The sequence below is a fragment of the Galeopterus variegatus genome, unplaced genomic scaffold (genome assembly GCF_000696425.1).
Source record: "Galeopterus variegatus unplaced genomic scaffold, G_variegatus-3.0.2 Scaffold4936, whole genome shotgun sequence".
NCBI lineage: Eukaryota > Metazoa > Chordata > Mammalia > Dermoptera > Cynocephalidae > Galeopterus > Galeopterus variegatus.
In genome coordinates, this window is record NW_007731047.1 from 54,580 (window position 1) to 68,364 (window position 13,785).

The window sequence follows — 13,785 nt, forward strand, 5'->3', positions numbered from 1 at the left end:
TATCAAGGCTGGCAGGCCTATCTACCTGGGCCAGTGTTATTTTATCATACTTTTTGGAGAGTTTGGTGAACTTGAGGGAAAGGTGAAATGGTAAAGAAATTTCATGACACAATTTTGGTTTTATACATAGACCTCTCCTAACTCTAAAATTTAGAATATAGATTTAATATTTTTTCTTTTAATCTTTTTTTTTCTTTAAGAGATACTAACTGACAAGATAATAAAGACAAAAATGTTATGCAGATAAATTAGAACCAGTGAAGTTGGAAAAAAAAAAAGGCCACTACAACAGTAAGAAGCCCTAGGATTTTCAACAGGAAGGAAACTAGGAAATTAGATGAAGTCGTCAGAGCCCAAGTCTTTAACAGTTTCAGTATCCTTTGTTTCTGGGTAAAGATAGCACTCCTGGCTGCTTCCCATTGCCCAGGCCCAACCAGGTGATACTGATAGGAGTTGCAGGGTCCGAAATAGACTTTCACAGCCAGTTTAGGATCTTTTAACAAGAGAGAGAAGAAGTCTGGCTTTGCACCTATGTCTAAGGACAGCTCATCCAAGTAATGGGTGAAATTGGTCTGCAGTATCTGGCTCTAGTATTCTCCAAACCTTAATGAAGAAAGTAAAAAGGGCAAATTCACAAAATGTACTAAGTTATGTAAGAATATTAGACCTTCAATGGCTGTTGAAAGAATGAATGAATGGGTGAGTGAATGAATGCATTTTGAATGAATCCCTGGTGAACAGTGTGAGTTTATCTCATCAGGAAGCCCAAGGGCAGGCCCATGGCTCATTCAGGAGAGTGTGGTGCTGATAACACCAAGGCTGCGGGTTCGGATCCTATATAGGGATGGCTGGTTCACTCACTGGGTGAGCATGGTGCTGACAACACCAAGTCAAGGGTTAAGATCCCCTTACCGGTCATCTGTTGAAAAAAAAAAAAAAAAAGGAAGCCCATATCTCAGATTGAGAGCAGGCCATAAAATAAATCATCATGAATTCAAGAAAGCTCTATGATCGTGACAAAATTGATAACCATGATTATCATTTGGTGTTTATTTAGCAGCTGCAAGTCTCCAGGAAAGTATGTACCAGTCAGGATTGCTGCAATAATTCATGTGATAACCCATATGAAAGCCTACCTCAGTGTCTTGCCCAGAGAAGATGCTTAATATTTGTTTGCTAAATTTCTAAAGTACATGGCAGTCTGGCTGGCATATAGTAGATGCTCAATAAATGTTAGATATATTAGATGTTGAATATGTAATAATCCCTTACATCTGATGTCAGGCCCCCGAGTAAACTTTCCAGGGGTACTTGATCACTGTTGAATCTCATTCCACTTTCTCAAAGAATACAAATCCTTGAACCTTCACACCAACCCCTTCCTAATTTATTTTGATGGGTTTCCTCCAGCTAACTTTTCAGAGATATTCAGGCTACTGTCACCACTGCTGCCCCCATCCCATTCCCTATCTAACCACAGAATACGGGTGGCCTGAGAAAATATGGAATCTGACATGGACATCATATAAAACTGGAATGAAATTAAGCCTAGAAAAACTTTCTGTTTTGGTATAGTTCCTATCTTTAAATTAATTCTTAAACTAGTAGCAAGAACATAAACATGCAAATTTCTAGTCTCATCCACGGATCTTCTGATTTAGTTAGTCTGGGCTATTGTCCTGGAATCTGCATTTTTATCAAGCAGCTAGGTGATTCTTGTATGTCGTTTTATCGCTCTACTTTGATAAACACTGCTCTATGTAAAGAATTAAGAAAAAATTCTTACAGATCAATTCTTTTTTCATTCCTCTTGATAATGTCCGCCATCATAGTCTTTTCTGAAGGCGAGCAGCACAAGCCTAGAAAATAAAAGGCTGGTCTGAGTAGTGGGTTTGATTCGATATCATTTGTTTTATCTAGCAGTTGACTCTTAAAATTAAACTGGCCATGTAACCACGTTATGCCAGCCAGGGCTGCTGTGTTGCTGAACTCCAGGGGAACCACTCCCATAGTGTTCTGTATGATGCTGCCCATGGAGCACAGTCCATGGCATGAACTAGGAGGTGGAGAGTGCTAAGGGAGGAGCCTGGAAGCCACGTCAAGTGGTTTTGGTTCTATGCTAGAGGTGATAGGAAGCCGTGGGAAAGCTTCCCACACTAGATAACAAGATCACACCTGCCATTTAATAAAGATCTGTCTGTCTGCTGAATCTAGGAAAATGGACTCCAGGGAGGCAAACCTAAAGTTAGGGAGACCAGTTTAAAGCTGTTAAAGTAAACCTGGTAAGAGATGAGAGTGGCCCCAACTATGGTAGGGAGGTGGGGATAAAGTAGATCGAAGCAAGAGTTATTACTGTGGGCTTACGATTCATCTCCTGTTCACAAACATCCCCCCTACTTCAAACGTGTTGAGAAATGGTGAAGTCCCCCTGCATATGGCTAGTCACCAGACATCTTAGATTCAGGTAGTCCAAAGCTAGCTCATCACTGAAGTCCTCCTGTCCAGATCTTCTTCCTTGTACCCGATCTCTGCTCATAGCACTGCTTCCCACCCACTTTCCAATACCAGAGAACTGCAAGTCATGCTTGATTCCTTTCTTTCTTTCCTGCTGATTTTACCCTTACCCATCTCTTACATTTATGTCCTCTTTTCCAATTCTGCTCTGACCCAGGCTGCATCACATTTTATTTTTTTTAACTGAAACATAATTGATTGCACATATCTGTGGGGTATAGTGTTGAATATAAATAACTGTGTGCAATATGTGTGCATCATATTTCAGCGTAGACTATTGTAGGAGCCTTCTCACTGGTCTCTGAGCCTCCACTCTTTTCTTCCTTTCAAATCTATATACCAAACTACTTCTGAAATGACCTCCCTAAAGTGTAAAATCTGATAATGCCTGTTCTTTGCTTATAACCCTTCAATGGTGCCTCTGGCTGAAGACCATTCTAAAATGCAGATTCCAGGTCCTCAGACCAAACTTACTCAGTGTTCTTAAGGGCGTACCAGATGATTTTTATGTGTAGTCAGATTTAGGCTGAACTGATCTACATTTTATAATCCAAGCTCCTTCGCATGTCTTACAAGTTCCTGTGTCCTGTCTCTTCTCCAAGATTAATCTCTCATCCCTCTCTGACTCACACATCTTGCTCTAAAAGATCAAATATTGTGTAACTCTCCATATGCGTCATGCCTCTGTACTTTTGCTCAGGAGATTCTCTATTCCATACCTGAGAAACTCAGTCATTCAAGTTTAAGTAGACCACATGCCTTGCCCTTATTCCACCCTGCTCTTCTCACAGTACTCCATGTGTTCCTCTATCAAAGCATTTGCCATATTGTGTTGAAATGGCCTGTTTATATTTTTCTGCTTCTCATCAGGTTCCAGCACAGGGCTAGGTACTCAATGAGTTTTTGTTGAACAGAATTGAACCCTGCAAGCAGGGAGATAATAGCTTTTTGAGGAGGGTGAAGTGCTGCACAGATGCTCAGAGAGAAACTTTTCAATAATTTTATAACTATGTGAGGTTGAGCTGCTCAGGTATGAAGAGTTAATTTGAAATTAAGTATGGAAGAGGCCCTAGGTCTCTTGATTTGCACATATTTTGAGGAATTTATAAACACCGCATAGGTAAAACCAGGAGACATAGATATTTTCCTTCTTAAACTGATCTGTCATGATTCAAAGAAAGGTGAATAAGTACTTAACTTTTTGGCAATTGAAATTCTCCGAACTAATATTTTAAAAGGATAAATTGTAGGTATTTATTATTACTGTATCCCCATACTTGTTATTCTTTGAATTCTTCATTAACTTTTTAGGATGTTAATTTTGTGGGAGCAGCCAAAGTTGTCAATCTTTTCATTGCAATTTTTTTGTCTCAACTCTTGCTTAAATAAACTCCACCAGGTCTGAAACACTCAGCCACCCACCTTCCCCCTCACTTACCTTTGAAAACTCTTGTCACCCAATAAGCTTGAAGTTCAGCTGTTGGGAAAATGGAACCTAGGGGCTGGATGAGACCAATGCATGCAAGGGTTGGCCTTTCCAGGTGAGGGGGAAACACGTACTTATATAGTGAGACCATATTATCTTCCACTTTAACAACTGAATCTTCAAGGAAGGGAAGAGAGAAAGTATATCCTATAGCAAAGACAATGACATCAATGTCCTCCTCCACCGTTTCATCCTCAAAGATGGCAGAAGTTTCCACGAGCTCTTTCACTCTTGGTTTCACCTTGATGGCTCCACAGAGTAGGTGACTTGGAAGATCAATATTTAGTACAGGTATCTAAGACAAACAGAAAAAAAACAGTCAGAAGGATCATTTACTGAGAAATATTGAACCCTCTTGACATTTTTTGGGGGTAGTTCTGAAAATAAAAGGGTTTCTGAGATATTCATAAAACTCTAACTTTAACTAACTCAACTAACTCTAACTAACTCTTTAACTCTAACTCAACTAACTAGTTGACTTGCCCCAACCTTTATCATGTGACTTTATTATCACATCACAAATCTCTATTCTCAATAAATGAGAGAAAACATGTAGTTGATGTGAGTAAAAGACATTTCAAAGAAAGAAGCATCCCAAAGAACTTATACAAAATGTCAGTGCCTATGGTCAGTCCCTGAGTATTGTGGCGGTTATTATTCCATTGGCGTGTCTACCATTTTTATGTTATCTAGCTTTATTTATTTTGCTGTTTCATCTGATCTCTATCTGATCATAAGTAAGGAATGGAAAATTTGTAAAATTCCATGCGTTGTGAAACTAATTAAGGGAGCAGTGTGAAAATTAATGTATACAATTAGGCTTAGTGATATTTTTTTATCTTAAGTTCCCATGAAGTCTCTGTGATAGCATGGGACATGGAGCAAAGTCTGCTTGTATTTCTGGAGTTTCCTTTTTTTTTTTGGTACAGTTGAGAACCATTTTCTTTTTCTTTTTTTTTTCAAATAAGATAATAAGTGGCCCATGTATCAGATCTCAGCATATAGCAGTCACATGGCATTTGTTAAAAGATTTTAAAGCTTTTCTTTTTCTTTTTCTTTTTTAAGGGAAGGAAACTGTTATCAACTAAAGAAAACTAAACATCTATAATGTTTGCTTGTTCCCACAATGTTGATGACGTATATCCTTGAGATCAACAGAGATTTGTCTTTAGGCAAAGAGCTAGGAATATGTTCTCGGAGGCTGCTCATGGGAAGAACCTCATAGTGTACAGAGTTAGCAAAGCATAAATTGTCAGAAAGTGACATGTTTCCCACCACACCCCTGTGAAAGGAAGGTCATAGTTTCTTGAAGCAGCCTTCTCCAATGCTGGATGACTCTAGAGCTCTTCCCGTTGATTCTAGTTTTGCTTTCTGGAGTAGATGATAACACTTCTGTTTCACCTTCTTAAGTATTTTCTTTTTTAAGACATACAGAACATATTTGGAATTCAAACTCCAGGACCCATATGATATTCATCCTTTTAGGTTGTAATTCAATCTACCATGCTAGTAACTTGGATTTTTGTAGCAAGAGGCACCTTCAGACAACCTTGCTTACCAATGAGTATACTGTAAAAAAAGTAAAAATAACTACTTGTTTTGAGGCTCAAGACCATAATTTTCATGGTTGAACCACTGATTCATCTGTTGTTCTGTCATCCATTTTAGAACCGTTCATGGCAGGAAATTTTGGAGCATAGAGTTAAACTGTGTGTGGGACACCATGTCCCAAGGATAGCCATCTTCAGAGATATGGCTCATGACCCAGGAGCCTTGCCTGGTGCTGATAAATACCTGGTAAATGAAAGGAATGATGTTTAAACTAGGGCATCATACCCTTTGGAGGAATTTACTGTGTAGGGGATGCATCATGTGTATGGCCCCAGAATTTACTGAGGTTCTGTTTCAACAATGATTGACCTTGAAATGAAGTACCTCCTAGTTTTCACTGCTCTTTGGCAACTTTAGCATAAGATGGGGTATCCAGTGGCTGATAAAAGAAGACTGCAACACACTCTTGAGAACTTCATGAAGACATGAGAAGATCTTTGGGCTCATACCAATAATAAAATCCATAAGTCTTTACAATGTTTACAGTTGTGGTTTGCTGCTCCTTAAGAGAAAGTTCCTTCTTCCTTCCTCTTCCCTTGTCCACCCACCCCAAGTTTCTTTTATAATGCAAGTGAACAATTACAATTCTTGCAAATGTATGATTATAGCCTAATAACTATATAGGCATAAATGTATGAATCTGTGTATCCCTGGGGGATGAATAACAAGGGAAACCAGCTTTCTTCCATTCTTAGAGGAACTTTGTTATATACTTGTATTTTAAAAGTCAAAAACTCTGAACTACTATGGTGATTCCCTTTCATCTCTACCTTGTTTATTCAGCTTTTCCTTGTTTTCAAAATGTATGTTCAACTGTCTTTTCGAATACCTATTTTACTCGTTTACTGTTATTCCCCCACTGTTCGAATATGTATTTGAAATGCTTCTTTCATTTTTACACACCATTTTGAGTTCTGTTGTTTCAGGCTGTCCTTGATAAACACTTAAATGAGATTCGCTTGCAAGAAAACCTGTTCACTTAAGAGGAGAAGATCATGGCCTCTGGATGCAACTCTGAATACAGATTGCTTGGGTTTGAATCCCAGCCCCTGTGTTGCCTTGGATGAGTCATTTCAACCTCTCTGTGCCTCAATTTCTCTCTCTGCAAAATGGCGGTAATAACAGTACCTACTTCATGACATTATTGCATAGATTAAAGAAGGTGATATATATATTAAGTACTTAAAATGTTGCTTGGCAAGTGATAAACACTGCTAACTACTATTATTTTGTAAATTTAGTGTGGAGGAGAAGAGTTTCATACAGTGCTTCACATCCGAAGTGAGTCAGAATTTGGAGACCAAAGTTGTGGGGAAAGGCCCTAATTCGTTAGCTTGTGACGTAGCACCTACATAAAATGTTGTATTGTTGGCTTGTGTGTGGTAATATATTTATGTCCCAATTTTTTTTTCCCTGCTGTTGCATTTATGCTGACTTGGCAATACATTGATCAGATACTAGATACTGTACTTAAATATTTTCATTAGTGTTTCTTTACTTAGAGGCCACCCTTCTTCCTTAGGATCAATCCATGTTTCAATTTGGATGCTCTGCCTATTTTATTTACTCTTTTTCTGTTGTGACCCTCCCTGCAGCAGGAGAGTCTATCCTGGCTAGCTCGACTAGCTGCAAAAGTGTAATATACGTGAGGATTTAGGCTCAGGCTGCTTTCTCTGAGATGCATGCTTCAGGCCAAAAGCCAGAGATTTGTTTTTTAATGGGAAGTGTGTGGATGACTCAGCACCATCCCATAGGATGCTTTCCGACTGTGGTAGAGAGTTAGCATTATGAACATGAACTTCCTTTAACAGAGCAGGACACCCTGAGGACTTTGGTGAGTTTCGGTTGTAATTTTAAGATTTGCAAATGTACTTAGTTCCATTCCTTACATACGTAGCTCCTGTATAGTGAGTCTCTGGTACGCCTTCTCACAGAAGATTTTGGAGTATATTACTCTGTGCATGACGTTTCATCATAAATTTATGTTATTAATATAATAAATACCAAAGAAACATTCTGTGCAAAAGATTGTTTAAGGAGCTATAAGGCTCACAAATATAGCCAAGATAATTTTTAAATATTGACAGTGGCACCATAAGCAGGTTTTTTTACATAGCGAGACCCATATAAGAAACTGGCTTTTGCAGTCCATGATTTGATTTCTTTGGAATATCTGTTCTAAGTTCAAAGCTGACCTGACCTGTTCTAGGATGGCTCCTCACGTGGCTGCTGGCTACGTCAGCTCCTTTCCTCCTGCCCATCACACTCTCCTCCCTTTGCTCAGCTCTGCTCCAAGCTCTTCCAGTTACTGCCTCCTCACTTGCTCTTCACTCTGCGGTCTGAAAGCTTTGAAAAGTGAAAAGTGGTTTCTTTTCACAAAAAAGGAGAAAATTTCCCGAGTCTAGTAAATCTCTTTCTGGTGTTAGTGACCTGCTATGTCCCCAGGCTGGCACTAACCAATACTGACTGATAGGTGACTCTGACGGGTCCCAGTTGGATAGGGGGTGGACGGGGCTGTAGCTGATTGGACGGGGCTGGGCAGGAGGTGAGCCTTGACTTGTGACTGGCTGAGGTTTGGCGTGGGTGGGCTTGGGTGTTCGTGCCGACGGGCTTTGTTTACTGCGGAGAAGAACCCGGAAGGGTGCCATATTGCTAGGGAATGCTTTCCCCTTCCCCTCCGCTTGAATGCCCACGGTGTCCTTACATTCGAGTGCCTACGGTATCCTTACACCAATGAAATCCCTTCATTAACTTGCTGGGGAGGCACCATGTTTGTTTATCGTGTTAGCTACTGGGCATCTCAACCCCGAAAGTGTAAGACTCAGGACAGGAAAGTTTTGTGGACATGGCCATGGTAAGTCCTGTGCAACTGGAGATGCCAGGCTGAGGAGGCTAGTGTAAGAGGGATGGGGCTCGTGGTTCAGGCCCTTTTGAGAGGGAATGCTTTGGGAGATGACCCATAGCTCTTTTTCCATCTTTGCCTAGATCTGTTCTTCCAGAAGGGATTTATTTTATGCCATTTCTGAGCATATCTCTCAGCACTATCTACATCTTGTAATGTTTGTCTCTTTGGCAGCTCAGCTGGTGTCATTCCTGAGCAGTGCAAAGATGACATTGGTTGGAAGGCCTCAGGAAGCACCTAAATATCTATGATCTTCGTTGGGAGTTTTATTGTCTTGTATTTAATCTTTTTTCATGATACTTGGATAACTGAAGATTATTTACAGTTCAAATATAATTCTAATATGCATTAAGTTTCTAAAAGGCATCTCCCAAAATATGACCGGGGCAACTCCTCATTAAGCCCTCTAGGTAGAAACAAGGCCTTTCCCACTGAAAATCATCTGATCAAAACTTCCCATATTAAAACTGAGGGAAACATAGCCCAGAAAAGTGAAATGACTCTAGGATACATGGCCAGCTAGTGGCAGAGCTAGGAGGTAAACTCTTTTTCCTTGATCTCCACATTTTTTATGACATCACACTGGGCAACCAACCAGCCAGTGAATGAGTACTGGAGCCTTGATTGCACAGCTGGGCTTTTCCAATATGCTCTTCCTCTTTCCTCTCCCACAAGGCACAAGGTAAGCAGAGAGCATCTCACCTGTGCAGCCTTCTTACTCAGCTCAACAGCAATATCTGAGGCCGAGTTTCCTATTCCAATCACCAGAATGTGTTTTACCTAAAATCCTTCTGGGTGCTTGTATTGGCGGCTATGGAAATACTGACCTTTGAACTTCTGGATACCTTAAGGAGAAGAAGGAAAGAAGGCTGTGAACTTCCGAGCAGGCAGTGAATCAGAAATACTGGGGGTAGGGCCCCCAAATTTGTGTTTTTTAAATTTTAACTTATCAATATACAATGCAGTTGATAAAATGTGTGTTTTGAAAAGCCCTTCAAGGAATTTTGGGAACCATTGCTTTAGATCAGTAGGTCTAAAACCTGACTTTGTATTAAAATCACCTGAGCAAACCTTGACCCAGCACTACCACATTGCATTTGAATCTTTGAGGGTGGGTTCCCAGGTATCAGAGCTTCAGAAGCTCCACAGGTGATTCTAATGTGAGGCCTGGAGGTGAACCAGTGTATTAGAAATTTTCCTGAAGGTCCTGGGAGAAAAGTGTGCTCTCTTAGGGAAGATCCTTGGGGCACCAGGACAGATGGCTGTGGGGTTCCATTGCCGGCATTTTTTTTCCCGTCACTGTCCTGTAGCAGTATATATTTCCAGGAACTCTCCCCCAGTAACCAATTTGTGGGCATGGCTCTACAGAAAATCTCCAAGGGTGCAACAAAGTCACAGGTGTTTGTCAGGATAGAAAAGGCCAAGGTAGGCACATGGCTAAAAGGGCCTCTGTAACAGAGCCAATTTGTGTGAGAATTCTCTGAAATTCTGGCAAAGACGTAGTGATTTTGGAGGAAGTTAGCTGAGCTTCCTGTGAATCAAAAACCTAAAGAGGTCAATAGAAACAAAGATGTTGTTTGGAATTTTTCATCTCTCCAGCTCCATCCCAATTTTAATATGTCCTGTTGCAGTAGTAAATCTTGCCTTTCAATCCGGACTGCATATAAAGTGTTTGGAAGCCTATTGCAAAAAGCTGGGAATCCCTGCAGACCTTACCTGGAAATGACTTCAGTGGGATGTGAGGCAAGATGTGATGGCACAGCAAACCATAACTGCATCAAAGACTGTAGTGGCTTAGAAATCTTGATTCTCCTTTGATCTTAGAATAGGATTTTTAGGTAATGCATGAATGAGCCACTCTTGAGTAGGGGACAAAAGTCCACAGATAAATTTGGCAAAAGCCATCTAATCAATTCTAATCACTGTTTAGGGATGGGATTGTGTACTTTGACTATTTTAGGTTGCTGGTTTGATTCCAGCTTGAATGACTATTGACTAACCTACTGATTGTTCTTAAGATATGTTACGGAAACTGAATGCTGTTTAAATATGCTAAGGAAATTGCTGTAGGAAGTATGTGGAAAAGAAAATGTTTACTGAGGACAAGCTGTTTGTTGGTGAATTAACCTAGCTTTTTACAAATTACATTCTGGAATGTCACATTGTTAATTTACTGCTGTTACAAGTTTTACACTGCCTGTTTTTATGTCCTTCTTTGATGATTGAATCAAGTTATTTTTCTTGTGAAACTTCCTTGTCTTGTCAGTAAAAAGAAAGGCTGATTTTGGATCAGGGCTGCTACTCCCCTGATGGGCGCCAGTCCCTCCAGGTCTCATTGATGGTACTTTGAGTGAATTCTTTCTTTCTCTTTTTTCTGTCTCAGTTACACAGAGGAAGGTGTAACAAAAGACAGCTCTGTGCTCCTTGCTGTTGCTCTGGGTAACAACTTCCCATTGGCCAGAGGATGAGAAATCTGGGTGTTTTTTCACACTAAGCACAGTTGTCTTGAATAAATACAGAGAAGGCATCACTGAGAATTACTCTAGCATAACATGGGCCTGTCCAGGGTCCTGGAAGTAAGGATGGGTAGCGTTGTAACGTACGTAGGTTTCATTTGAGTCCATTTCAGGCCACTGAAGGCAAGGACTACTAACTGTGTCCTTCCCACTCTTATTTGGCAGGCAGCTGCTAAGAATATGCTTCTTTGTGCAAAAAGGACTGACTCAACAGTAGGAACCAGTGTGAATACTGAGGAAGGACATGAGTGAGAAAAGAAAAGGAGGGCAAGATGTGGATAAGGACACAAAACACATGCCAGTCATTCAAGTGATCAATCAGCATTTATCAAGAACCTTTTGTGAGTCCACCTCTGTGTGGACTCTGTATTAGAGAAGGTATTTTATGTAAAGCACTTTGAAGAGTGCCTGGCATGTTGTCAGCATTCAATTGAATAGTAGTTGTTTATGTTTATTATTTTTAAAACAGTACATCATATTAGCAGTTCATGATCTTGTGAATAAAATAATTTATTGGTTCATTGATTCTTTTTATAATGTAGTTCACTATCTTCGAGGTACTACTTTTTAAAAATGTACGTAAATGTTCTGTCTGTTGTATTTAAATAACAATGTCAAATGGAAGCAAAGCTTGTCACACGTCTAGAAAAATGGCATACTTTTCTTCTTGTCTGCAAGTCTTTGAGTTCCTTAAACACGCTTTTCAAATTTTCAGATATTTTTCAGCATGCTGTATTGGTGATTTTTGAAGCTGTCTTAGTATAAAAATGTATGTGAAATATTAGTAGGAAGTTTGTGAAAGGGCTTTAAAATATCCAGGCAATTTTCAGCTGAGGAGTTAAAATTTCATATTTGTAGTTCAGATAGTATATTACATAAACCACTGTAGATCCTTGCTATTGAAAATGTGGTTTGAGGTCCAGCACCTTTAGCATCCCCCAAGAGCTTGTAGAAATGCAGAATCTCAGACCTCACCCTATACCTGTTGAATCAGAATTCACATTTTAGCACGATCTCCAGGTGATTTATGTGCCCATTAACGTATGAGAATCACTGATGTAGATTACATTGATAATCATAAGCAATGAACCCTTTATGATTATATAAATGTAATTTAAATTTTAATTTCTAAGCATAGTTACGAGTTCTCAGAGTATAGGTTATTGATAAAAATTGAGCATGTCTAATGAGAAGATTATGGGCTTTTTTGTTGTTGTTGTTGTTGATTATTTGTTTTTGAGGAAGCACAGGAAAAGGTAATTTCAAGTGTATTTCAAAGTTATCTGGCTATCTTTACGTTGCTATAGATTGCATTCAGAAACAAGTAATTAAAATAGTTTCCACAGGCTTCTGAGATGAATGTAGAGCAGCGAGCTTAATCAGCACATTTCTAAGAAATTCCATTTCTATGGAGAAGTTAAGAGAATGAAGCAGCTGTTTGATTTCTTCATATGTCCTTTCAAGGGAAATGAGGCAAGGAGTATTCAATGGTAATGGATATTAGTATAAATGCAGTTCCACCATCAATATCATGACCATTCAAATCTTTCATTTTAAACAGATTATTTTTCTCTTCTGCTAATATATGCAATCTATTATGTGAGGGGTATGACACTACTTTTTGGTTTTTATATCATGCTCTTATCTTTCAACAAAGAATTGAAGTGGGATACTTCTGTGGAGAATACATAAAGCAAATGTATTTCACAGAGCCTGGTTTTCCGAAGCCTTGAAGTTTCCAGTTTGGTCTAGCTTCTTAAAAGTACGTATAAAATGTTGACCTTGCAGGGGACAGGAAACTTTCCCCAGGCTAGTCTTTGTTGTAAGATAAAGAATTGTAGCACAGCAAGGTTGCTGGCTCAAAGGACAGAAAGGTTACTGATTGTTGGGAAAATATAGGAAAAATGGTCAGGGTCCCTCAGATGTTCATAATCTTGCCGAGCATTTGATGTAAATAGGCATATGCACTGACGTGTTCCTTGGTTATCGTCTAGTGTAATTGTGCATGTGCGCCCTGGTGTCCTGGGTTATGGACTTAAGTATAAGGATGAGTGGCTCTGATCCATGGCACCTCCCATCCCCGGGATGCCCCCCCATGGGGGGGGGCATGGGGAGACCACTACTGCTGCTGGAAGCTGCTGCTAGTGCCCCTGGGACTCTCTGCAAAGCCACTGCCACTGCCAGACCTGTAAGCTCCTGGACCTGTAAGCTGCTGCTGCTGAGGAAGCTGAGGACTGAGCTCATGTCATCTGCCAACAGCTCCTGGAATCTTTCCCAATTATCTAGCATGGACCGGTGTGTGACAGGTCTGGGGACCCAGCCTGGCATGTGAGGGGTCTGGTGACTCAGTCTGTACAATGGGTTTGGAAGGTATGAACCCTGGCTCTGACAATATAAATGGAAACTTAGTATAACTAAAATAATGAAACATTTTGGCTTTAGTTATGATTTGCCTTACTTTACACTGATTGATATGTAAAGATACTGGGAAAGTGCTGTAAGAAGAGAATGCTTGCTAAGATCAAGCTTTTGTTGGTGGATCAACTTAACTTCTTGAAAATTGCATTATGGAAGGTCACCTTTCTTACTTTACTGAATGTTACCAGCTTCTATTGTTAAACTTGTTAAACTATACTTAGCAAAAACCCCACCTATGTTCTCTTCCTGTAACTTCCTGGTCTGGAAAATAGATGTGGGAAGAGAACCCCAATTTGGGGTTAATTTCCCAAATGGAAGGAATGCCTCTCTCTTGAGGG

The 13,785-nt window shown here is 39.9% G+C and overlaps 1 protein-coding gene across 1 annotated transcript in view; it reads right to left on the reverse strand.

Moving 5' to 3' along the window:
- Positions 1-248: 248 nt before the first annotated feature.
- Positions 249-13,785, reverse strand: part of FMO2 (flavin containing monooxygenase 2 (non-functional)) — a 29,011-nt gene continuing 15,474 nt past the window's right edge. Inside the window, 9 exon segments of the mRNA XM_008588637.1 lie at positions 249-603; positions 1,787-1,859; positions 3,953-4,291; positions 5,191-5,204; positions 5,592-5,794; positions 9,216-9,358; positions 10,230-10,271; positions 10,274-10,297; positions 10,918-11,017. Coding sequence (XP_008586859.1) covers positions 249-603; positions 1,787-1,859; positions 3,953-4,291; positions 5,191-5,204; positions 5,592-5,794; positions 9,216-9,358; positions 10,230-10,271; positions 10,274-10,297; positions 10,918-11,017 — 1,293 coding nt within the window.